This window comes from Anguilla rostrata, chromosome 2 (genome assembly GCF_018555375.3).
Source record: "Anguilla rostrata isolate EN2019 chromosome 2, ASM1855537v3, whole genome shotgun sequence".
Taxonomy (NCBI): Eukaryota; Metazoa; Chordata; class Actinopteri; order Anguilliformes; family Anguillidae; genus Anguilla; species Anguilla rostrata.
In genome coordinates this window covers 50,420,705-50,447,622 of record NC_057934.1, presented here as the reverse complement: position 1 = coordinate 50,447,622, position 26,918 = coordinate 50,420,705, and the positions used below count along the sequence as shown (strand labels likewise).

General features: G+C 37.5%; 3 protein-coding genes across 5 annotated transcripts; all 3 read left to right on the top strand.

Annotated features, from left to right (window-relative positions):
• The first annotated feature begins 368 nt into the window (after positions 1-368).
• On the top strand, positions 369-13,137 carry lcmt1 (leucine carboxyl methyltransferase 1). Of its 3 annotated transcripts, none has more exons than XM_064322845.1 (12): positions 369-523; positions 673-793; positions 1,332-1,423; positions 2,636-2,757; positions 2,974-3,050; positions 5,357-5,418; positions 7,003-7,105; positions 8,503-8,623; positions 8,727-8,828; positions 9,944-10,035; positions 11,965-12,062; positions 12,582-13,137. In XM_064322845.1, exons 1-12 carry the CDS (start codon positions 436-438, stop codon positions 12,602-12,604), a joined length of 1,101 nt encoding a protein of 366 aa, XP_064178915.1. In that variant the 5' UTR covers positions 369-435; the 3' UTR covers positions 12,605-13,137. The 3 variants fall into 3 exon arrangements, with proteins under 3 accessions (XP_064178915.1, XP_064178917.1, XP_064178916.1); XM_064322846.1 differs by having other exon boundaries at positions 458-476; XM_064322847.1 differs by lacking the exon at positions 673-793 and having other exon boundaries at positions 417-523.
• A 2,128-nt stretch (positions 13,138-15,265) lies between these two features.
• On the top strand, positions 15,266-19,225 carry aqp8a.1 (aquaporin 8a, tandem duplicate 1). Its single transcript, XM_064322848.1, has 5 exons — positions 15,266-16,655; positions 17,006-17,132; positions 17,843-18,057; positions 18,473-18,607; positions 19,061-19,225. Exons 1-5 carry the CDS (start codon positions 16,384-16,386, stop codon positions 19,101-19,103), a joined length of 792 nt encoding a protein of 263 aa, XP_064178918.1. The 5' UTR covers positions 15,266-16,383; the 3' UTR covers positions 19,104-19,225.
• Positions 19,226-21,924: 2,699 nt separating this feature from the next.
• Positions 21,925-26,434, top strand: LOC135248328 (aquaporin-8-like). The gene is made up of 5 exons (XM_064322832.1): positions 21,925-22,249; positions 23,912-24,038; positions 24,241-24,455; positions 24,815-24,949; positions 26,170-26,434. Exons 1-5 carry the CDS (start codon positions 21,996-21,998, stop codon positions 26,210-26,212), a joined length of 774 nt encoding a protein of 257 aa, XP_064178902.1. The 5' UTR covers positions 21,925-21,995; the 3' UTR covers positions 26,213-26,434.
• Positions 26,435-26,918: the final 484 nt, after the last annotated feature.

The following is a 26,918-nucleotide window of genomic DNA, read 5'->3' as shown; positions in this document are numbered from 1 at the left end:
TTTTATTGTATTTTTCATTTTAGAGTTTTACTACGTGAGAACTGATCTATGAAAACAAATGTTTGGTTATATAGCGTCTCTTTAAGTTCTTTGACATTGTTTAAAGTACATTAAAGGTATTTCTTGGAAGAAAAAAATCTGCCGTTTTTTCACTTTTTCTATAGCCTGTGTTCTGGGAATCCAGGAATTTACTGAATGCTGTTTGAAACAGTTGCATCCGTACCACACAATGAACAGTTAATTGTTGCCACCATACGGGCAAAGAGATTCGAATCTCTTTTGCCACGGTTCATTGGTACCCTCGCTCTATGGTTTAAATGCGTAGAACGGGAAGCGCTGTATCTGGTGGGATAGTATTCATAAAATGTGACGTCAGTAAGAGTTACGAGAACCAACCAATACAGTGCTTCTTTGTTAAGATGATGGCGGAAGCGGATGCTGGACTGTCAGTGGTCTGTTTTGTTTGGATTGCTTAAGTGCGTGAGCAAAACTGAATGGGAGTCGTATACAACACATTATTATGGTAACTGAAATGTATTAGCGAAGTTCAACATGTTGCTATAGTTTACTGAGCTCTCATTTACTTTTTAACGCACTTGAGAATAGTTAAAACGCTCTGCGCAACAACATTATGATAGTGAAATGATTGTGTCGTCTCTGCTTTTGTTTCAGCATTATTTTCTTACGGTTCATGTGTGAATGTGATCATGGCAACGCGACAGTCTTTCACAGACTCTGACACTGCTGACGAAGCAGTGAGAGCGACTTGTGATGATGCGTCGATATGTAAAAGGTAGCTAGGCATCTTTAAAATATCCATACAAGTAGCACCACAGTAGCTACCTCGCCAGCTAGCAGGCTCAGTGGCCTGAATGATGTGTGTTTGTAAATGGGCGATATATATGCTGTTAAAAAGCTACAGTCGTCCGTGGTCATGCTGTATGAAGTCATCGTCATACGCTTTGGCTGCTGGTTGGATCTCGTCTGCGCATAGTCCTGTTTACCTTATGCAGTTAATCAGACTGTAAAATCTGTGCACTTTGGGACTATCGAACAGTGATCCCATTTAGAATATCATTTTCATAACTCTCAGTTGCTCCCATAACATATAACGAGTTTTCTTTTCCGGCAGAATTGGCATGGGTTTAAAAACTGAATCGCACTTTAGGACAGTTAGATGCACAATTTTGTAGTCGATGTTAGTACACACATCAGTTGTCCATGAGATAGTGCTTTTTACTGTGGACCTTTTCTCTGAGTAAGCTTATGTAAAAATGTATGTCAAAATACCATATATAGTTAATGTGATTCGCCATTTATTTTATTTACAGGTTTGCAACCAGTAAAAGCTATTGGAAGGACCCATACATCCAGTACTTTGTGAGACAGATAGGTGAACGGAAGGCTCCTGAGATCAACAGAGGTGAGTCATTGTACTTAGTTGTCACATTGCTTGAATGCATTACAAAGTATTACATTCATCAGTATTCATCAGGGCATTTGTTTATTCTGGGCCCGGTGTATAAGTACATGCATCCCTGTGATCCTCCTCTTTTTAAAATGTAGCCTAATATATGTTCATATTATGGAATGCAAAATGTTTTTAGCATATGCCACATCTATACAAACTGTAACTAGTGCAATTATTAGTTTGGCTGGTGCCTTTGAGCCTCTTTAGACACCCTTCATTTTTCTTTCTTTCCTTGTATTTTTTTTTGGATAATGTTGTAGGTATAGCTGTTTAAGATAGGCTATCTGTCTAAGTGTACTTCTTTTGTTACAATACACATTTGTTTAAGTAAATATCCCATTTAGTGGTTCTAAACAGTGTCCTATGCCTTTGTGGTGATACTGCAGTTTTTATTCCTGAAAATAACACTATGTTCCTTTATGACTGTTCATTGTTCTCGATAAGGGCATCTGTGTAATTATTGTAATATAGTAGTGTAATGTAATGGTGTGAATGATTGTGAAATGTATAATATGCAACAAGTTATTTATTTTTTCACTTTTATCCTGTGACCAACCAGTGGTTTGGGGAAAAATGTGTAAATGTATGACATTGCTAAAAATTACTGATCACTGACAAGAACTGTATTTTTGTACAAAGTGATGAGGCAACTGGTAGGTGAATGTGATCAGTAGCTCTGTGTTAAACAGTTTTTGCTATTTTTTGATTAACAAGCGCATTGCTGTCCATCCGTATTCAAAAAGCATTAGCAACAGCAACATTTGATATTTTTTTAGTGGAAGCATGCAACACTGATAGTTTTTCGCCCCATACGTATTTATAACTGGTTTTAAAATTTTAAATATAAATTTTGGATAAATAATCCGCACATCTTGTTCTCAAGGCTGTAATTAAATCATTCTAACCAATTACAGCATTGAGAACAAGACATGAAAATTATTTAGCCAAGCAACATCTCAAATGAATCACTGGTGCTGAAACACACTGAAAACCGGCAGACGCTGTGGTCCTCACAGGACTGGTTTTGACCCCTGTGGTTTATTTAATGTATTCTGCTGCCACCTAGGGAATATTTTGCAACCTACCTTGACACAAAAGCTAATGTTTTGTCTTCAAAACATTTATCATATGCTGTTGATGTTTACAGTACTTCTGTGTTTTCAGGATACTATGCCCGTGTACAGGGGGTCAATCACCTCCTGGATTCTTTTCTCAGAAAGACAGCATGTGACTGCCAGGTAGTAAACTTTGGGGCTGGGCTGGACACTACTTTCTGGAGACTGAAGGTACATACTGTTGAAAATGGAATTACATGTACAAGTTGTCCATCTTAATGAATTTACTTGTAAAAATATTCAACAGACCATAATCACCTTCTGGGTATTAAATTAAAAGGCATATATTGTTAACAAATTTGCAGTGCTTGTACTATCTCAGGTCTTGACCCTGTGCTACTGCATGTTGCATTAATTATAATCTGATGGCATGCTTTTAATTTTCAGGATGAAAACATCTTGCCTAAAAAGTACTTTGAAGTTGACTTCCCCATGATTGTTGCCAGGAAGCTACACAACATCAAGTAAGAAATTACCAATAGCTTTTTTAGAAACTGTAGACAGTTAGCAGTTGGTAGTCTTTCAGAATCAGAGGCAGATACATTTTTGTGGTTTGTAAAGTTAGAGAGGTTTCATCCTGGTATGGATGACCCTGGTAGTGGAAGGGCACTGTGTGTTGATATTTCTTAGTTAATTACGCTTGACCGGGGTGTTAATGTGATGTGTATGTGCATTCAGCAATGTTTGACAGATAACCTTTCTGACCCATTTGAAAGAAATGTGTTGGAGATGCTTTATTCTGGCAAAATATACAAATTGGAGTATTTTTTAAAGCTTATTTTCTGTGTCTAAAATTTGAGGCCGTTTTAAATAACAGTTCATAAAGTGGTTATTTTACCTTGTCCTTTACATTGTAGCACAAATACAAAGCGCAGTCAAATTTCCAAATTCATGGAAGGATAAGGTGAATACAGACATGAACTTATATAACGAATTTATATATAGTCTAATATTTCAAATTGCATACTTTATTATAGAACAGAGAGTATGATTCAGGAGAGCTGCTGAGTCTGTATAGCTGTCAATGTATTAATTATGCAAAGGAATCACTGGTTTTGTTTGCCAAAATATGAATTATAGATGATCGAATTCTCAAGACATATTGTGTGGCAAATACTGAATGTATTTGTATTTTATTTCACTTGTATAAGGGTGCCCTTTTGTATACCTTCTGAACGGTACTTGATTGACCTGAAACAATCCCCTCATAAGTAATAAAGGCAGCCAACCTTCATCCGTGATCTATAGATAACACTTAGATTAAGATGCTGTGTGTTACCTGACACATTTTTAAAAGGAACTATTTATTGCAGTGGTCCGTTTACGCACGTATGACGAGTGTACGCTGGACACAACTGGTTCTCTATCTTATATTTCCACCCATCACAGCCTTTCCTACAGTCTGTCACCTCAGGCCACAGTGCGAATACCTATGTGACTTCAGCCAAGAACAAAGAACGTAAATTAATCATTGAATCGTCTTCGTCAGCTTTTTAACTGCCATAAAACTGCCTGTTTACACACGTATCAAATATGCACCGGTCACCAATAGATGCCAGGTCGCAAATTGTTTTCCTTTAGCACAGGTTGCCATCGATACAACAAGTAGCGCAGCCAATAAAACTTGTCACACACCAGAAGCATCATGCAGACAAACATTTAAAAATGCATAAGAAAAGAAAATCATAATGTCCCATCATTCTGTGTTATGCCCGTGACATTAGCTGTTTTATTCGTTCTGCTGTGGAGTATCAATATTTTTGGATGTTTTTGCGTGTCCAGCAGCTACATTTATTGATAGGCTTTTGCGTTTGATTGTTTTTGTATGAAATGAATGAGATTGAATTTACCAGAACAAATAAATGTTATAACAAGACCAGGTTAAAACCTAGTATATGGCTGGACCTAACACACATGATCCGGCCGACCATGGTTGACTTCTACCGCGACATGTGTAACTTCATCATCAGTCAGTCACGATTCTTGTAGGGCTGGCCTTGCTGTTGTGGTCCAGCCAATAAATATGTAGGCCTATCAGTAACATTTCAGAATTTCAGAGATAGGGATGGAGATAGACCTACAGATTGCTTCTGTTTTGTTTTGTTTTCCAAATCCCCGTATCAGAAATGGTAGCTACCGTTATGTTCTGTTGATGCTTTTGCAATGTTGGCTTTTTTCTGACCATTTTTGATGTTTCCTATGCACGCAGTATAGAAAGGAGTCATTATAAACGAAACAGTTTTGGTATTTTACTAATTTACTCAGAAAATATTTAGTCTAACACTATTATATTTTATTGCAAACTGGTGTGACATGTCAGTTAGTAGTCATTACCCGTTCCAATTACGTTCATAACTTAATAGAGTCAGATACAATTTAAGTGCAAGCAGTCCGATGTTAGGTTCCTGCTACCTAGTCGGCATAATTGTAACAGAGAGACAGAATAATTCTATTTCTTTTACTAAGATCTATGTATGTAAGTATTGTTTTGCCTGTTTACATATCTCCAGACTTGCATGTGTTACACTGGCTTCCTTTTGTCATTTAGAATTGAGCTTAAAGGTCCTGTACTGGTTTACAAAGTCCTTAGTGGTATAGCATTGCATTTTGTTTCTTATTCAACATTGTGAAATTGGCTGCATTAAGGTAAATAAAAAAGTAAAATTTATTTATATTAGATTTGTCCAATTAAGGGCAACACACTTCATGCTAAAATTGAATTGGGGTGCAAGTTTTGAGGGATTTTCACTGAAATTTGCTTTCTTTATAGGACAAAACCTCCCTTGTCAAAACCTATAATTGAAACACACTCCACGGATTCACTATTAATAGGTAAGAGGTAAGGGTAAAAATATTTTAAAACTTCTTATAATTTTCAGTGCTGTCAAAAAAATACTATATTAGAGTACCACTGGTGGAACAGTCAGGAATGAGCATCCTTCCCCATTAAGAGTAACTGCCATGCTTTGATCTGCTGATCTGCTGGTGAAAATGGCAGCTCACAGCCAGTTGCTTTGTAGTATTTTATTAGTTCTATAGTGATTGGGTGAAAATGTAATTGTAGTGACTTTTCCTTATTTTATTTAATAAAAATGTTTGTTATAAACTGGGCTACAGAGCATAATATGTTAACTACAGACCTGTACCATTAACTTTGTGGACCAACACAGACGAAGCATACAGAGTTTGGCAGGTTATTGTGTTAATTTACGTGCGTTGGCAAAAATAGCAAGGCGACACACACTGTGTTTCCTTTTTACGTTATCAAGCATGGGCTGCTGTGTTCTCACGCGCCTTATCACAGCTGTGGTCTTAAGAGCGGGTTCATCAGTGCTGTCCCTTAATGCCCTTGTCCCAACAGGGCAAAGGTGTTACTGCTCGTGTGGAATACAAATTACAACTGTACGATGTACAACTTACAGGAAGTGATTCTTATTATAATAATTCAAGTAATTATAGCTATAATAGCCTTTCAGAGCATTCATTTAATTCTGATTAATTTTATATTTGATTTGGCTCATTCATTGTTAACTGTATGTGTGTTTATACTGGACATTGACCTGGCTACTGTCTTTGCCTAGACATGCCAAATGTATTTTTTTTTTATTTTTTATATTGAGTGACATTACATGATTGGGCAAAAATGAGTTATATTTTTGTTAAGCTTGTAGATGCACATGAAATCCTGCGGTGTGACAAAATATAAGCCTAAAACCACAGTCTGTATGTCCATTAAACAAAATGTCACAATGAATTTTTAAAGAATTCACCCATGGTTGCAATGGTTTCAAATCCATCTTTTGCCTATTTTGCTGGATATATTTTAGCTTGTTTGCTACTTTTAGTTTTTCACTTTGCATTAAATAGGCTGCTTTTCCTTGCCCACGCTCAATATTTCTGCCACCACATTATCACACTCACCTTTCCCCTCACATTTGATATGTCTGTTAGTGATTTCTTGCTCAGTTATCTGTTTTTATAGCCTTAGCTGTGGACCTGCAGCCAGACGCACTGGGGACACTATAGTAACTGATAAAGAGTTTTAGCATAATGCTGGGCAGTATCCACTTGTTCATCTCCTATTTGATATTGTTCTTGAAATTCCCTGTTGTTTACCACAAGATCACTATTGAATTAACTCTCAGCATTTCTACGCTGACTGAGCTTGACCATCTATGCTGTGCATCTGATCCAATAAAGCACCCACTGCAATATTCCATGTCTAAAACCAATGCTTCATGATACTTTGAAGTAAGTAGTTGACAAAGTTAAACCTCACTAGTGGTATGTCCCAATTTTCCCCCTCTTGCACTGCTCCGAAGTGCACTAATCAGATAACTGCTCCTTATGACCTTCACTTTTGTGTAGACAAGGATGTGGCCTTTTCTTTGTTAACTGCTTCTGTGCGTCTGACAGATGGCCACAGCCTGGACTCAGACAGATACTGCATCATCGGTGCAGACCTCAGGGACCTTCCCGGGCTAGAGGGCAAGCTTAAGAAGTTCCAGATGAATCCAGAGTAAGTGGCTTACAGTGTCTTGCACACATTTTCTGTCATGTGTACACTCAAGTTTGTACACCTTGCATTCGCTGTATTAACCCTCTTCGATTAAACACATTTTTTTCATCACCCTCTAACCCTTCCTTCTATCCATTCTGTACATTGACAGATGAGAGACACGGACAGGGAAAACTTGCTAAAATACAAAGGCTCTTAGCGTCAACATAATAATGAATCGAGCCTTTTTCAAAATTATACCCGGCTTTACAGTCAAATTGATTTAGAGTATTGAAATTTGTCATGATTATGTGTGAATTTGCTGTTGTAAACTGAGGAATTGTGGTTTTTTCTTGGAGCTGGTATGGGAAGAACTGTAGTTTTACAAGGCTTTTGACTCTATTGCCGGATGGCCCAGGGAACGGTGCCAACATTGCCTAGGGAAGGGCAGGCTCTATCTCTTTGGCACATCCTTCATTTTTATGAATCAGTTTGTTTTGTTTTGGTTGTCGAGTGTTCCACAGTGCTTTCCTGATGACAGCGGTCACACTGGGGAAAGTCCTCCATCTCCATCTGTGAGTCAGAAGTGAACATCTTGCATCACATTTGTGGATGCAGCTTAACAAAGTCCACGTACCCTTGGGCTGGATTAAAGCTGGCAACATTCTAGACAGTGCAGCTCCGAGTGTTTGTCCGCAAGTTCCAGTGAGTTTCGCTCAGCTGGCCCCACTGTGTTAAAGGGCAACTTCAATGCCAATAAAAATAAACGTTATCCAAGTCTCCACATCTGCTGTTGCTGGTAAAGCACTTCATTTGTTCAGTAAGGCCATGAGTTGTTTGATCATTTGCTCTGGATTTATTAATCAAGTGCCTGTTCGTCACTTAAGCATTAGACAGGGCACACACTGGTATTAAATCATTAAAAATGAAAGTAGCAAATGATGGATTCTCCAGTGGGGCATCAGGTTTTTGCTTTCCAATGTGCATGTATACCAAGCTGTAAGCTAAGGGACAACATTAAATTTGAGCTTTTTAGTGTAGTTGCCCCCTTAAGGTCCTTAGATTTGTTTGGAAAGATCCAGATAGCCGTACACTACCTGCCTCAAATACTGGTGCAGGACACTGTTGATCTCAGTGGACAAGAAGATGTTTATTGTCCTTACAGAATTCCCCAGAGCTATGGTTTGAAAGGTGGTTTAGGGTCTTTCAGATACCTGCAACCAAGTGGTGTCCAATTATCTCACAACTGAGCCATATTAATTTGCTACTAACAGCACAGGGCGGTATAAATACCAGGTGTGGCATTTTTTATTGACCTATTGTAGTAATGCCTCAGCCCAGAACCACTCCACACTCTGGCTGCAAGGTTTTTTGAGTTCATTTGATTTGTATTGGTTTTCTTCTTCCCCATCCTTTAGTTTGCCGACATTGTTCCTCTCTGAGTGCGTGCTGGTGTACATGACCCCTGAGCAGTCCTCTAAACTGGTGCACTGGGCAGCCCAGACGTTCCCCACCGCCATGTTTGTCAACTATGAACAGGTCAGCAAGTGCCTTGCTTAGATGTCACAATTATAGCTGCCATTACTTATAAAAGATGATAACTGGTATGCAGTAAAACCTTTAAAGTAGTTTTTGTATGTAGGTGAACATGGCAGATCGCTTTGGACAGGTGATGATTGAGAATCTACAGAGACGCCAGTGTAACTTGGCGGGAGTGGAGGTGTGTCGCTCTCTGGACTCTCAGGTACGCTGTGTAGTATTTGCATTCTGTACTGCTCGGAAATACACATCCATTTAATCTCCATATGCTGCAGGTAACAATCTTCCTATGGCTGTGAAATCTTGGTTGTGTAGTGAGTTGAAATGACATTGTAATCAATCATATGCTGTAAGCTTCGGAAATGAGAGTCCCCCTAGACGTGGCTCGTCTGCATATCACCACATCTGTCAAAATGGCTGCTGTTTTGTCATGTGGCTGCACGATAGACTGTTTACAGCAGCTGTCAGCGGTTCTGAGTTAATCATGGCATGGAGTAAAGAGCAAGGTTAGGACCCAGCTGGCGAAGGACTGGAAGTGCACAGCATGATAAAACTGTCGGAGTGTGAGTTGCCAAGGTCATATAAGGCTACGTTACATTCCTTTGTGTACTTTGTAACTTGTCAGGGTATGCTTTGTTTTTTGTTTTTTTTTTGTATGTGTATGGTTATGTTCAACTATAAACTCCTGTATGATCCGCGTAATAACCTGTTAAGCGCAAGCCTATTCTGAACCCTTCCCACCAGGTTGGCTGTACCTCTAAATAAATGCTTATACTACAAAAGTATTTTGTGTGAATACTCAGGTATCATATGAAAGATATGATTTTCAGGACTGTGTGTCTTATCATTGAACTGAACTTCATCTCCAGGTTTCCTCCTGCTTCTGCCAGTTAAATTACTGGAGTCAAAGAGCTAATGTCTTATTTTTGAATTGTGTTAACATTAATGTCACTGAGATTAGCAGCTTGCTTTCTAATGCACAGACAAAACATTGCACTTCTCAAACTCCTCGCCATGATTTCCCCTTCGAATTGCAGTTCAGACCAAGAAAATCAATTTTAAGTTCAGGAATTTAGATGTCAATTCTGAGGATTACATGGATTAGTTAAATATGTCACAATGCCAATAGCAGATTTGTTTGTTCGGTCTCTGTGAAATTCCTTGATACGGCTGTCTTTAGGACATTGGTGTGTGTGTGTGCGTGCGTGCGTGCGTGCGTGCGTGCGTGTGTGCGTGCGTGCGTGCGTGCGTGTGTGCGTGCGTTTGTGCGTGCGTGTGTTTGTGCGTGCGTGCGTGCGTGCGTGCGTGCGTCTGTTGCAGAAAGAACGGTTCCTGTTATCGGGCTGGGAGAGTGCAGATGCTCTGGACATGATGACTGTGTACAGTGTGCTTCCCCAGGAGGATTTGGCCAGGTATGGAACCAGTTCATATGTATGCATGTATGGTGTCCGTAAGTATTTAGACGGTGGTGGTGCAGTCCATAAGTGTTTGGACTGTGGCAAAATTCTTGCTGTTTTGGCTTTGTACTCCAGCACAGAGGGTTTGAAATGAAACACTGAATATGAGGTTAAAGTGCAGACTGTAAGCTCTAATTTGAAGATATTTATATCCATATTGGGTGATCTGTGTAGAAGTTATCAGTTTTATACGTAGCCCACCCATTTTATTGGACCAACAGTAATTGGCTGCTCAGCTGTATCCTGGCCAGCTGTGTGTTGCATCATTAGTTCATGCACAATAAAGCTAACAAAAGGTCTAGACTTGATTCTAGGTGTGCCATTTGCAGGTGGAGTCTGTTGCTGTTGTCTTTTAATGTGAGAAGCAAAGAAGTGTCAGTGCCAGTAAAGCAGGTCATCATGAGCCTGACTAATCAGAATAAATTGATTGAGATATAGCCAAAACATTGGGTATGATAATGTAGTTACAAAGCATATTACAATTGGTATATTTAGAATATTTCTGAAATTGCAATGTTTAACAGTCAATGGAAGGGAGACATGGAATTGAGTAATAAGAATACTGTGTGAACCTCCTGATACGTTTATGTGGCCATATCAAGAATATCAGCACCGATCAATTTAATAATATCTATTTGGTATATTTGTTAATAATTTGGTATGTGGCTTATATGTTAAGATTTGAAACAAGGCCTACCTCAGTTTGCATTGATGTTTTATAACCTAAAATGAACCACATTTTATTTTTCAGCAATACACAGAATGCAATCTTTCCTAAAAGCAAGATGGTTTTTATAAAAAGTATAAATAGTGCTATAATTTCTACATGAGGAAACCAAAATGTATAAAATACTATTTAATAAAAGCTGAGAATCTGCACTTTAAGCACATGTGAATACTTTGATTACAATCTAATGTCCCAAACATTATGGAGGGCACTGTATGTAAGTATAAACAACATAGGGTGTGTGTGTGTGTGTGTGTGTGTGTGTATGCCAGAAGGAAGAATTGTTCCAATTCTTCCAATGTCATCAAGGGTAATGGAATGGAACTGGAATGGAACACAGAAAATGGAAACATTGAACTCAAATGAACATACTCTTTGATGAGTGCCAAAATGCCAAGTTTCACAGGCAATTTACAGACAATATTCTGCCATAAATGGTCAGCTTTGAATGTTTTAGTGGAGGTAAAGGAGAGCCATTTTCCAATTACGGCAGACATTAACCTGTGTATACCTGTTGACCTGATCAGGAGGAATCTTGCCAAACGCTCTGCCTCATAAAAGTTTATGTAATGAACCTGTGCGTGTCTCTCACACACCCACTCATGCACATGGGCTCACAGTATTCCCATGCTTCACTTTCCTGTCATAACAGCCTGTTACATGATCATTGGCACTATTGTCTTGTACCAGTCTACAGACATTTTGTCCTGCCTACCCTGTGCCTGTAGTCTGTCCTAACACGATAATAATCATTTTCTGAAAATGAAAGCAGTGAAATTTCATTTGGTCCTTGAAAACCGAGTGCAGATTTCTTTTGGAGAAGGATAAAAGGATATTGATTATTTAAAGCTTTATTGTATGCCATTATAACATATTTTTAAAGTTCTCTCTGATACTAAAATTGAGTATAACTTTAGAAATGTCATTTCAGAGTGCATGAACCTCAAAAATGTCATTATTATTATTTATTATTACTTATGTTCCTAAAGTAATAATGTGTCCTATGTGTGTCTTGTGCTCTCAAGAACACTTGCTCTTCTCTGTCAGAAGTTTTACTGATGCCATATAACTATTGTTTTTAATGTTTAATCTTTACTCTTGGAAATGCTGAGTGTCGAGTTTGTCTTGGATAACCACACTTAAAATGTCAATTACAGAATGGAGAGGCTGGAGTTCTTGGATGAGATGGAGCTCCTGCAGCAACTGCTTCAGCACTACTGCATCTGCTGGGCCGCTAAGGACAAGCTCAAATTAGGTATGCCTGAGAACAAGATGAATGTTATTACATTATTGACTTACATTATTTGGGTGTGTTAAAATACAACCTTGTTCTGGTGGTACCAGCTTACAAACCTGCTACACTCAGGCCTGTATTCAGTCAACATTTGTGCATGACTTGTCCTTTTTTCCAAGACTTGCGCATAAATGGTAGTGTTATTTTTAAACGAGTAGTTTGACAAGTAAATTTAGGAGATTTTTTAATGTGCCATTCTGTATTCGTGAAAAAAGCATAACACTTGTACAGTATTAGCTTGTGAGTGAAAGTGATGAACAAATTTTGATTCAACCCAGGATCTAGTTGGTGAAATGTCAGAAACATGGTTAAATAAAAGTTCATTTTAAATTAAATAAATTTTAATAAATAGAGTTTAAAAAGCAATGATTTGAAAATTGTGTTCCTACCATTGTGTGCCTTGCCTTAAGATTTTTGAAACATTTTGGAAATCTTTCTAGCAATTAAATTAAAATGACCCTTGCTTTTTTTTTTTTTTAGGACTTTCTCAAATTGCATTTTAAACCAAGGAAGGGACTGGCGTTGTGTAGTGAAGATGAGTAAAATGAAGATGGTTCAATGTGCCATAATCCAGAAAACCAGAAGAAAAGGAAACTATATTGACTACTGTATTATTGTTCCTTTATCTGGCTTGATTATCAAAAAGTGTGTACAACAAGCAACAGCATTTTTCTGTTAAAGAAGTTGTGTTTGCTTACCTTGTGTATGTTCACGGCATGCGGTGACTATAGAAAAGAGACAATGCACTTTTTCTAAATGTGGTAGATTAGTGTACAAAATGCTTTTCCTGCTTCATAAACTGCATCATTTCAAAAGGTACAGTAGGGCAAATACAACATTGACAAATAATTAAAATATTTTTAACTTACAATTGCACATTCAAAAGTCACATGTCAGTATCTGCCTGTTCAGTTGACAGTTTTACCTTGATTAATTAATTGGATTTCTAAATTTTTAAAGGCTTTCCTGTTTTTTTTTTTTTTTTTTTTGCCCGTGGATTTATTTTCAGTCTTCTTTAAAAATAGTTGAGAATGAACTATTGTGCAGTGTTTTTTGTTTTTATAAGAACATGGACAAATTAACCACACATCTGTATGTATATATAGTACAGGAAAAAAATGTATGAGGCCACCAGTGTGTTCTTTTTTTTTTTTTTGTGAAAAACCTTAGGTAGGAAGAATTCAGTTAATATATGCACATGAATAACAAACCAAAGTATAAACATGTTTTTATATTTCTACCTACAATAACAAAAAGTTTCACTTAAAAATAGTAGACACGACCTTCCTCAATATAGCCTCCTTTGCCTATGATTACAATTAAACGCATTATTGGAAGTCTATCCAATCATTTTGCAAATGGTGGAGAGGTAGCTAAATTGATTGACAGAAATTGACTGAAATCGTATCTTATCCACAGGCAGCCCAATGCCATTGGTCTGCGGTGTATGTAAAATAAACTCTAAAGCTACAAGAAATATGGCAAAAAAGAAAGCGTTGGGCTTAAAGGTGTGGGGCCAAGCAGTGAGAAATGGCAAAGAAGCTTAAGATGTCAGGGTTCAGTGTTCAGTACACACTAAGAAGGTTCCAGCTGGTGGGCAGTAGTGTTAACAGGAGACCAGGAAGCTCACAAGGCAGAAGACAAATTTTGTTGTCTAACAAGAGAAACCAGCGTAAAACTGGACCAAAACTACAGTAAGAAATCAGTGCTGCTAGTGAAAAAAGTAACCCCTGACTACAACCCCTGACTACAGTGAAATGGCAGATATGATCTGCTGGTCTAAAGGGATGTGCATCTGCCTTTTTTCTATCTTTGTTGATGATGCTTGGCCCATTGGAGTATTTTCTTCTAACAGCACATAGAAAGGGCTTTTTTCTCAGATACATATTCTTAGTTGTGGTGCAGTTTTACGATGGGTTCTCTTGCTAGATCACTAGATAAGATAAGGTCTTTTGTCTTCTGCCTCTTGATCTTCCTGGTCTTCTCCTGTTAACATTACTGTCCATCATTACATTACATGGAAATTTGAATTCTACAGCATTCAATGACAATCTAGTGAATTATGTTTCCAACTTTGTGGCAACAGTTTAGGGAAGGCCCTTTTCTGTTTCAGCATGAAAATGCCCCCATGACAAACATGGTCCATAAAGAAATGGTTTGTTGAGTTTAGTGTGGAAGAACTTGACTGGCCTGCCCAAAGCCCTGACCTCAACCCCATTGAAGACCTTTGGGATGAATTGGAACACTCAACATTAGTACTCTACCTCCCTAATTTTCTTGTGGCTGAATGGAAGCATATCCCCACAGCCATGTTCCAAAATCTAGTGGAAAACCTTCCCAGAAGAGTGGAAGCTGTTATAGTCGCAAAGGGGGGACGAACCCCCGGATTAATACCCATGGTTTTGGAATGAGATAGTTGAACAAGCACATATTGGTGTGATGTTCGGGTGTCCACATACTTTTGGCCATGTAGTGTAAATATATAATATTGTGACATTTTGTAGAATACAAAATGTCACAAGTACATTTTCAGTGTTTTTATTTAGAATTTCAGAAAGTTAATCATGATAAAGAAGAAATAACTTTTCATGAACCCATGGCTTTCCATTCAGGTTTAATTGCAGATCAACATACAATTTCTCTGTCAGATATAAATAATGTGAATGACCATATACTTTTAAAAACCACAGCATGTATAACAAATATGGGCAGTTCAACTATTAGAAAACCAAGAGGCAGAATATTTTCACTTTTGCTGTGGAAATTGAGTGCCCGTAGGGTGACCTTTCATGCATCCTTCAGGACTTAAGTCTCAAAGTCTCCATGTATTAGCAAGGTCACCAGTCATTCTAATGGTTTTCCATATTTTGAGCAGTATAAAAAACCAGAGCTGTGTTACTCTTTGATCTTCACAAGCTGATCAATTTCACAAGTTTCCATTGCAAACCTCTCCCAGTTAACTATTAACCTCATCCAATCTGGTGACTTCATATTGTCAATAAACGCATATCTCAACAATGTTAGGCTTTGTACATTATCCAAATCAGATAGCAATGTCTTTATCAACCCCATAGATAATGTGTTTATAAAGAATCATGTGTTTGGCTGAACACCAGTTCATAGGTAATATGTTAAATGTAATAATGTGTCTGTAACTCTATTCCATTCTTATGAGCGATATCTTGTTTTGAGTGGTTTTCAAGAATAATTTATTTCCAGCTAGCACTGTTTCACAGAAATGGATAAATTCAGGATTTAAGTGATACTACAGAAGAAAATCACATATAGCAATTGTAAATTCTGTCTGTGAAATCCTTAAAATATATTATCAAAGTTTCTTGTCACTTGCACATCAATGCTTCATGTATAATCATCCCAAAACAATTGTGAATAATGTTAGTTTTAGTTATAATTCCATATTGTTGTTATATAATCCTGGGTCTGGGTCTGTAAAAAGGCAATGTTCATTGCTTGTTTTATTGCGTGCAATGAGATTAGATGATAATTTTATAGCAACCCTGGTAAACAGCCATACATATTTATTACATTGCATAAAAGGGACTGAGGAATCCTATATTACATAACACAGCCTCCTTAGGCATCTTTATAGGCATCTTACCTTTTACCAATGGTTTTATAATTTATAAACATCTATTCTGGATTAGCAGTATTGTGAACTATAGAAAAGTAAAGAATAACTGAAACCAATGTCCATTTTTTTCCATTTATATATAAAAATCAAATGTCTAGAAGGGTTCTGTTAAAAGGCTTTAGACTAAAAAAATCAGCTACTTTACTTTGTTCAGGGGTGAAAATAGAGGCATTTTTATTGATGTGATATCGAAAGGTTTTGGTTTAAACAGAATATGAAGTACGAAGCTGAAAATACTGAGCTGAAGATGACCCTCAGCTGAAGAAGATACAAAGATATGAATCAAGTCCTTAAATATGTGACCACCCCCCTTTTTTATGCTAGCTCACCTTCAAGCACCTTGCCACTTTCACCTTCTATCTCTATCCAGAATTCTAGTTTATATGTGGAGATAAGAAGGCCCATATCTACATTTTCAGAATCAATGTTCATTTCTTCCATGGCAATCGTGAAGAATTTCTGTGTTCAGCAACTGGGATGCTGCCAAAAGAAGGGATTGTAATGTCCACTCCCCCCCCCAAAAAGACACACACCCCTCACTCATCCCCGTGCAGCCTTATCAGCGCACGACTGTGAGCACAGGTCAGAGGAGAACATTGGAGCTCTTTAGTCCACGACAGCGCTGGTAGGATGTCTGTGACAGAATCTAAGACAGAGCTCTATAACATGGACAACATGGACACGGCAGAGCCAGCTATAGAGAAGGCTGGTTCCCACCGCGGGGCTGAAGTGTTTGAGCGCTACATCCAGCCATGCGTGGCCGAGCTGCTGGGGTCTGCCCTCTTCATCTTCGTTGGGTGCTCCTCTGTGATTGAGAACGTGGAAGGAACTGGCAGGCTGCAGCCAGCCCTGGCACATGGACTCGCGCTGGCCATCGTCATTGCTTTGTTCGGGGAAATCAGGTAGGGACCACCTTGAAATTTCTTTTTGCAAAGCTGCCCACTTTCCTAATCCACAGACACACTCAGAAAGTGTATTGCAGACAGCTGTTTGCAGACAGTACAGTTATTACGGCTACTTCAAGAAATGCAGAACATGCAAAAGCATCTTTTTTTTTTTTTGTTTAACCTTCACAGTCAGACGGTACATTAACTTTACTGCTTGGTTATTACTGCAGTAGAAGTCATTAAACCCACCTTCTAAAATAATTTTTGTAGGATTGAAACTTAACATAAAACTTGAAGTGGGGATAATGAAGAATATTGCAATGCATATAATGACTTCATTTCCTGTTCTTTAAATGTGTGTACAGTGGGGGCCACTTCAACCCAGCAGTGTCTGTGTCAGTCTTCCTCGTTGGGGGGCTCAAGGTCATTCTGCTTGTGCCCTATATTCTTGCCCAAATGCTTGGGGGGATGATTGGTGCAGGCCTTGCTAAGGTGGGTACAGTCTATGCTTTTTATATGTAACCTTATTATACAGAACTTTACAAAGACTGCCCTATTTAAATATAATGTTATGGAATATTTATCTCATTTGTAGCTGTTAATGTTCTTGCATACTTGTATATATTTACTGAGGAGTCTAGCCTATTCCTCTCCACACCTGTACTCTTTTCGTTTTACTATCATGGATGCGCATGCCTTTGAAATCTGAATTCAGGGCAAATGATGACCCTAAAATGAAATATATATTTATATACGATGAGGCATGTCTCTGTAGTTTGCAAGCTTTTTCTTGTTTCTTGTCTTGTTTGCATTTTGGTAATACAGACCATTGTGAAAATACAGACACATTTCTCTGTTACAGTGATATAATATAGTGATATAAATATTAACACATCTCACATGAGAGAAATAACTGAATGTTTCAAGCAATCTCTTTAGTTATGGGTTTACAACCCTCAACATGACTCAATGAGTCAAAACAAGCCTTGTGGTTTATTGGCTGCATACTACCAATGTCTGATATGATATGCTTTAGCCACTTTTAGACTGTCCTATGGTAACATTCTCTTTCACACAAAATCACAGGGAAAAAAAACTGCATTTTGATTCATTATGAATATTTGAAAAGATTCTCCTCTACACCAGATGAATGAATCTATGAATGTTCATAATTCATGAGTTTTGGTTCATTTTTTACTCAGGCAATCTCTTCACCTGAGAAATACAGCAACGCTACAGGAGCGGCATTTGACGCGGTGAAAAACGATGCTGAGGTGGGAGCGGCCACTGTGGCTGAGATGGTGATGACGCTCTTCCTGACAATGACGGTGTGTATGGGGGCTGTCAATAAGAGGACCAGCAGTGGCATGGCCCCTTTCTGCATCGGTCTGACTGTGGCTGCAGACATTCTGGTTGGGTAAGTCGGCAAGCGACATTACTGACATGTATGCTATTGGCCCATGAATTATGAATTATCCAAGATAATTTAAAATAACAGGTCCGAGTTTTCAGGTGCTCCATCGGTCATTCAGTAGGGCTTTCTAATTTACCGGCTTGTTCTGTTGCACAAGCTGAAAGGTCAATGTGTAAACTGCTGTAACATTCACAGCTTCAACATAAAATTACACAACTTATTCATTGTGTTTGACATAATGCTCCGCTCTGAAATGTAATTCACATGAAAATCATCAATATCATTCACATTTCCACTATTCCCATTTTTGAATGCACATAATAAAAGAGGCAATAAGGTTTTCCCATAATCGTAATGCTTAATGTTTCCGATAAATGTAACTGTGATAATGACCAGTTTGTGTATTTCTGTGATTCAGAGGAGCAGTGTCCGGAGCATGTATGAACCCGGCGCGGGCCTTAGGGCCAGCTGTGGTTTCTGGGTACTGGAGCTACCACTGGATCTACTGGGTCGGGCCTTTGCTGGGGGCTCTACTCACAGCCAGCTTTGTGAGGTGTGTTAAACCTGAAATTTATTGTTTGCTAGACCTGTGCGCTTTTACAACTGCAAATGTATAGGTATTGTGCAGGGTCAATTTTTAATTGAACGTAAAACTAATGCTTGGGCTACTTGACTTTAATCATATACACACGCTCACGCACACACTCACACATGCACACAGTGTACGCATACACACAAACACATAATAGCACAATACATCCACCTAGTGTTTAAATGGTGAACTGCAGCAATGTAGTGACATTTGAAAAGCACCTTAGTTGCACAGCTTTGAAAAGTTCAATTGAGTTGAGCATAAGTTAGAACTATTTAGTTGGACAATTTAGTTGGCTTGACGTTTTCATAAGGCTGATTAGGATATTAATTTATGCAATATTATGAAATATTTTCTGGTTGTTGTTTCCCTATGAACATATTCTTTTAAGACAGCTACTTTTTAAATTTACAGACTGCTCCTTGGTGACAAGAGAATCCGGGTTCTTCTAAAGTGATCGCTGCTATGAAGAACATTATGGCTTTATTACACTGAAGGGCGTGGATCTCCTGATGGACGTGCTACCTGCAGTTATTGTTTTCAAATTCAAATGGGTCCAATCCTTTTCAAAACTAGTGTTTAGGGTGGTAGCATAAGTATTTAACTACCTTCCAAAAATTTCAAACCATTATACATCCACTACTTGTTTTTAAAAAAATGCAAGTGTAATATCATGAGATAGGATTTGAAAATAGAAATAATGTCATCTGCAGCTTGTGCCAGTTTCTACTGAATACCCCTGTCCTCCCAATATATTTAAAACCTGTGCTGTGTTTACTATATTTATACCTGTACACATTTGTCCCTAAAACCTATTTTCTTCCATTTAATTACTTTTGTTGATCATTAGGTTTGAAGATGTTTATTTCATCAATAGCAATAATTTCCAAAATTACTGTACATTAACTAAATTTGAAGTGTTATCTCCTAGATAATATGCATTTTTATAACATTTTTATACTTTTTGTTCATATTGTCTAGTATGTTTCTAACTTTAAAAAAAAATATTGATGTACATCACTCTTGCTGATGAAAATAAATTGTATTCATCAAAGATTGTCATGCATTATTTCATCATATCTTTATTCCAAATGATCATGATATCTGTTAAAACAGAATATGTTTCAAAATACTCATTACATCCTGAAGAGAAGTCAATTAGCCTGGGGATAAATACCAGCTGCAATCATGGGGAGCCACTAAGAATGTCAATATGATTGCAGGAACCATTAAGGGTTACTTCGGAATAAACATATTTTTACCTTTGCCATTAATTAATGGCATGCATGCACTTTGGGGATATATTTTCTAAACTAGAGAGGCTAGTTTATACACCTCTCAATTCTGAAATGCTGCCACTGCTTTGCTCAGCTGATGTTGTGTGGCTAAATTATCTCGACAAAGAAAGGTGTGCTTGACAACAAAGGGAGATCGTTCTAAGTTCTGATTTTCCAATAATTAACCTACTTCTATAAAATAAATAAACTCCACCACCATAAACAAATGTGTTGTAAAAAAAAAAAAAACATAGGTAATGCCTGATAGCAGAAAGCAAATTAGATCTAATGTCCATGTGGAGGTATTATATTGCAGGAGGTGGAGAGGATATTTGATCAAGGTCACAATCCTGGTCGTAAAGGCCCATGTGCAGGGATACATTCTGGCTAATTCTTAATCTAGCTCTCTCAGCCTTCATCATGCTGATCATCCAAATCATTTGGCAGTGGAAAAATGTGCTCTGTTGGAGTTGCATTGTTTATGACTTAATGTGATGAAAATATAATTTGACAATTATTTCATATTTATCATCCATGAAAACTAGAAAAAAGTTTCATTTTTTTTACTGATAAAACATTAGAATTATTAAACATGGCTGCAGAGCTAATATATCTGGCTAATAATCTTGTAATTTCGAAATTTTACAGTGTGGCATAGTTCAGCCAAACTATCAAGAAATATTAACATACTTCAGTATTCTTTACAACCTCTTGGTATCTGCACATTTAATCTCTTGCAGGTAATACATTCCCATTCTGGTAATGCATTCCTCATGCACCTCCTAATAGAAACTGTTGAAATGTTCACACTGCATAAGCATTAAGAAAAAATCAACTGTGATTCATAAATATGAATAATTGACAATTGACAAAAAAGGCAGTGGTTATGCAATACATTGATTTGATACTTTCATGTACATAGTCCAGGTATAATATGTTGTTTTATAGGCATGTGTTCATTACTCACTGTTCATTCACTCACTCCTTATATGGTGTGTTACAATGAACCTGAATAAAAACCATAAACCATTATGAAATATTTTTGTAATCAATTTCCTAATAGGCGGCCTACTTCTGAGCATACTCCATACTGTATATTATCTTGCAGAATTAATACATTTTAGTATACAGTGTATCAGTTAGGCCATACATTTTCAGATTTTCTCATTTATAATTTAGACCTTCAGCAACAAAATGATTCCGTTTCCCAATAGGCAATTAATGAATAGCAACTAATGCTAATAATGCAAAACTGCACATGACATGACAGTTCTCATGGCAATTATTTGCAGTTTGTTCTGTTTTCAAGTTAATGTGTCAATAATCCAATAATGTATACCAGTTACAAAATGTGTTCTCTTCAGCTACTTTTCTACTATTCGGTTAACATGCATTCAGTTAAAAGATATTTTTTGGATTACACCACATCCTTGTTGATGGATATCTTTTAATTCACATAATCAAAGCATTACCTCAGCCATAGAACATATTAGGTATTCAACGACAGTAGCTACAGGCACACATTGGGGACATCAACTGAATTTCAGGCAAAATCAGGCAGCAGAAAAACCTTGTGTGGAAAAGACATTAAAAAAGCTGATAGGGTGGTATGGTCATTAACACTTCTTACACCTTTACCGACCTACTTTTATTTTATAATATTGTAAAATCATAATCTCTGTTGAACTATAACACACTGACCTTGGTGGCAATAAAACTTTGATCGCTATTGTTTGACTCTCTCCATATGATCTTTCCATTTATACAATATTTGGTAGGACTCCAGCTGCACTTATGAAGGACTTTGGAATGAATATATTTTGACTTTGAGGCTGTCCTTGTAATCTAATTGGTTCAATGTGCTAAAAAGGCTTGAAAAGCTGGAAAATCCATATGGTAATTTTATGACAGGATGCTGTCATAAAAAACAAACAAAAAAATTGTTTTATGCCTACCAAAGTTCAAACAATTAGCAAGGAAGTGGTTATAAATTTGGAACTGTTAATGCTTCTGTAGCAGTCCTTCACCCTCACTTCCCTGCTCGTACACTAAAGTACCACAGCTGAGACCAGATGGCAGAAGAGAAGCTGGAAATGAGCAATGTAGAGACCACTTTGATATCAAAGCCAAACAAATCCCCACCCCCTCCAAGTCTGTTTGAGCGCCTGATCCAGCCCTGCATTGCTGAGGTGGTAGGGACTACCTTTTTCGTCTTCATTGGATGCGTCTCAGTCATTGAGAATGTGGAAGCAGCAGGCAGAGTGCAGCCAGCGCTGGTGCACGGCCTGGCAGTGGCCGTCATGGTGGCTTGCATGGCAGAGATCAGGTAGGCAGAATCGTATGTTCATTTGTCTTTTTCCAGAACTTTCCCTTTAACTCTGAAACCTCACCTTGCTCATATGCACAGCATGCAGATATGTTGTGTATGTTCTCTCCTCGTCATTCTCCCTCTGCTCCTTCCTTTCCTCTGGAATAAAGAACTTCATTTCTAATCTAAATTTTTACAAAAATATGTTATTACAAATTCAGAACAAATATGCTGCATATGAACCGTAGATAACACTGTCCATGATAACTTAACAGTAGTTTGTTACTGTCAGAATCTAAATTTCAGAAATGTCCCATTGTTTGACTTGTTTTGGTTTATTTGCCTGTTAGGTTTATCCTTCATTGGCTTTGATCCAATAGGCACATGTTGCATACTAATAATTAATTTCACACTATCGTAGCATGCTTTACTAATACTTGTGTGGGTGGTTCATACTATGTGGCATAATGCATTTTCTGTATACAATATGGCTGCTTTAAATCAGAGCCTGTGGTTCTTTGCTGTTAGAGGCTATTTCCTATTAATTGTTGTGACCTGACAAGTACTGTAGGTCTTTTAGCAAAACATCCGATGTGCTTTATCTTTTAGATACTGATAACATGAACACAGACCATGCATGTAAATGTAAGTGACAGGGACTTTTCTCTTCATGCTCAAGCAACACTTGTTTATTACTGGCAGAAAGGAGTCAAATGAGGCATCTCAGTCAAAAGGAACTTAATGTGCCTTGTGTGTGCGGGCAGAAGGTTGGCTATTGCCTTGTTATTCATTTACCATCTTTTAGTTCTTCAAGGCACTGTTAGATAGTCAGAGCTTGATGAAAATAATGCACAACCCATTTCCAACTTGTGACATGAATTGGTAAACAATCTCAAACATATTTTACAACTGCAATACAGGCAGGCTTTTAACAGTATTATAACTCTAAGGTCAAATATGAAAATCCACAAAAAGACCTAAAATCAATTTCATCATTAACCACTGGAAAATGAGTGCTATCTCCATCACTTCCCTGGCTTAACATTACCGTGATGATTGCAGTTACTGTATTTTATTTCATGTCATCTAAAATACCTGCAAACAAAAGCTTTGGCAATTTAAAAAATATTTCTTACTGATATGCCAATTTAATAAAGACATTTTAATTAATTTCTCGCTCCTACAAGAGCACACTGAACTCTATTGAAGTAAATCCAGTTTTATGTCCTTGCATTGTTGCATTCTACGCTACTTGTTTAACATATTTGCCCATTTGTACAATGAACACAACACATGCATCACCCTGTGGCCGTCACTGCTGTCCCAGGGTAACATTGGTTCGGTCAGGATTCCATACCAGACTTTAGGGCCCATTTGTGCACTACAACAGTGCCTTAACAGGACAAACCACCCTGAAACCCCAAGCATCTCTTTTAGCAATAAATCAGAGAGCACTAGAAACAGTCCTCTTCACATGTCTTCATGTTGAATCTTCAATGTCAGATATAAAATGATTTGATTATTATTTACTTTATTTCATTATTCTTATTTTCCTAGCCAGTTATAATTCATTACTGTATAGACTGTATAGAGTTATATGGTGATTAACATCCATCTAACTATATATTATAAACAGTGATCTTGTAAGTCTTAAATGTGTTGTGTTTTTCCCGTATACAGTGGCTCCCATTTCAACCCACCATTCACCATTGCAATCTACCTCTGTGGAGGCATGCAGCTAGCTATGGTTGGCCCATACATTATCAGTCAGCTGATTGGAGGTTTGCTTGGAGCTGCAATGTCAAAGGTGAAATAAAATTTCCTTTCAAACCACAAGCACACAAACAGAAGTGAAATTCTTTTACTTTTCCCCTTTCCGGTAATTATTTTTCCTCTCCTAACAGAAATGAGAATGAAAAGATTGGAAACAAAGCATCCAACTGTTTCAGCCTCAATAGGCCTGAAATTAATTTAGTTTAATGACCAAACTTGAACAAATCTTTCCTCAGGTAATGGTACCAACTGAACGCTACATTAATGCTACTGGAGCAGCCTTCTCAATCCTCAAATCTGATGAGCAGCTTCCAGGTGCCATCTTTGGGGAGATGGCAATGACATGCCTGGTCACCATGGTGGTTCTGCTGGGCGCTGTTAATAACAAAAGCAAAAGCCCCATGGTGCCCTTCTTGGTGGGCTGCACGGTTATCATCAACATACTGGCTGGGTAAGTTACAGAGAGGAGTTGTGTTGAAACGTTTCAGTGCACAGAGATAAAGAAGAATCACACTAAACAGCTAACTGTACTCGTCATCACATAGATCACTCAATCGTCAACATGCATACATGGGGCCTTATGGGAAATATGGATCTGTATTGGTAATTAATCTGTGATACTACCACTTGATATGTTCCAGAGAAAAGGTCAATTCTGAGTGGTAAATGTTGTCTTAAAAGCATGGACCTTTGGTGTGTTGGCCTGGTGTCGTCACATGCTGAAACTAAAACATTTATTTATTTATTTATTTATTTATTTATTTATTTATTTATTTATTTATTCATTCATTCATTCATTCTTTGCTGCAGAGGTGATGTGTCCGGCACCTGTTTGAATCCAGCCAGGGCTTTTGGACCCGCAGTGATGGCTAATTATTGGACGTACCACTGGGTGTACTGGGTTGGCCCTATCGGAGGCTGCCTGGTGGCAGCTGCTTTACTCAGGTGAGGCAGCTGACAGACAGAGACCACACCAGTACAGCTGCACACAAAAATGCTGACACCAAAAACAGGGCCATGGGATACACTCAAACCTTTATACATTCCATCCTTCCAAATGAGATTCATTATATATGCAAGAACTTGAAAATAAGTGTCAGCCAAATCCTGTTTCCTTTAATGGATGTGGTAGTAGTAGTAGTAGTAATTTATTTTGGTCCTTATTAACAATTTTCCAAAAAGAATGCACATAGAAATAAATAAATAACAATAAGGCATTAAATTAAATTAAAAGGAAAACAAAAAATATTGACCGAAAAGGTGTAGGCTGAAGCTTTAGCTTATTATACCTACCCTTTTTACATAACATATTCTAATAGGCAACCCTTTCACTACTAGGTTTAGGCGATACAAAAACAATACAGAACATACACAATACACGTTTCATACACAATAATGATCATAACTCCGTTTTATATTTGTTTACCACATTATTTTTAAACATTTTTTTAAATTTGCAAATTGAACTACACATTCTTAATTCCTTGTCACAACTATTCCACAAATTAACCCCTAATGTAACTTTTGGAAAAGAGTTATTCAATCGGAAGGGACTTCCTTGTTAAATAAAAGTTTTATAAAAACCTCACCTACTGCCAACAATGAGGAATGTTGGAGTCATTATAGATCTTTGGTTCAAATATTATCACATATATTGAAGCAACCTGTGGGGTTGCTTATTATCGTTTATGAAAACTAAAAAAAATTAGCTTTTGATGGAAGGTCTAGTTGCCCCTTTTCTACAACTTGAATAAAAACTTTAAAACTGCTCTAATCAAGTTGTAGAAAAGAGGTGACATTTAAAACTCAGAAGCCCACGTCCACACCAACACAAATTAATGGTATGGATTCCATCAAAATTTGTCTTTAACTTTTCATAAATTTCAAATTCTAAATTAACACGCCAACTAGTGTTTGTGCAGAACAAATATGAACACTAATGGCCTCAGATTTTATTGCTCTCACCCCACCTCCACTCATCTGATACTCAGGGAATTACATCCTTAAATTGTGGCTCAAGGTTCAAGCGTTTGGATTTGCCTTTAACAGCTGTGATGTGCTCCCTAAACTGAAAGTTTTCGTATTAAATAAATCTTGTCTGTACTGTGTTGCATTAGTTTTGCTGTATTTAAAACATTTTAATAATAATAATTTTTCTTTTCCAGACTGCTGCTTGGAGACGAGAAGATCCGAATTATCATGAAATAATTTTTATGCAGTTCATATTGTATATTAACGTGCCTCAGCATTATCTTTAATTTTCCTTTCAGTAGTAGGTAGTGTCTGAGCACAATTACCCCAGTGTAAAAAGAAAATATCTTGCCATCTTGCCTTCTGTCCATTCTGTCTATTTTGTAATATTGTGTTTGACTGACATGATTAAAATGTACTGCAGAAGAAGAATAATAAAGAAAACTATCTCAAAATCAAGCCCAGCCATCTTATCTGAACAGAAAATACCCAGTGTCTCCTCAGCTGCCACCTCAATATGTCTGTGCTTCCATTGCAAGGTCAATCCATTGAGCCTGTTCTCTATCACTTGAAAGCACAACTTTCCCATAAGTCTGTTCAGCCTTTCTCTCTGTAGGCTATCATGACAGGAAGCACTGATAGAAATAAAACAGTAGTTTTTCATTGCAGGTATTCAATGCATTTATTGTATTGCAAGTGTGGTGTCCCAAAATAAAAATGAATCATAAAGGTTGGAGCAGACTGGCAGACGTTCTCTGTTCTACAAGGACATCTAACCACAGATATCTTGACACAAGCTGCTGAAAGGTAGACACAATCATGTCATACCAGGAACTGAGAATTAATTTATTTTAAATATTTCAAATATTTGTTAAAGAAGATGAGGCATGAGCAGCTACAGGCAAAAATTTTGGATTTTTACAATTCCTTTGCACTCTCTAAC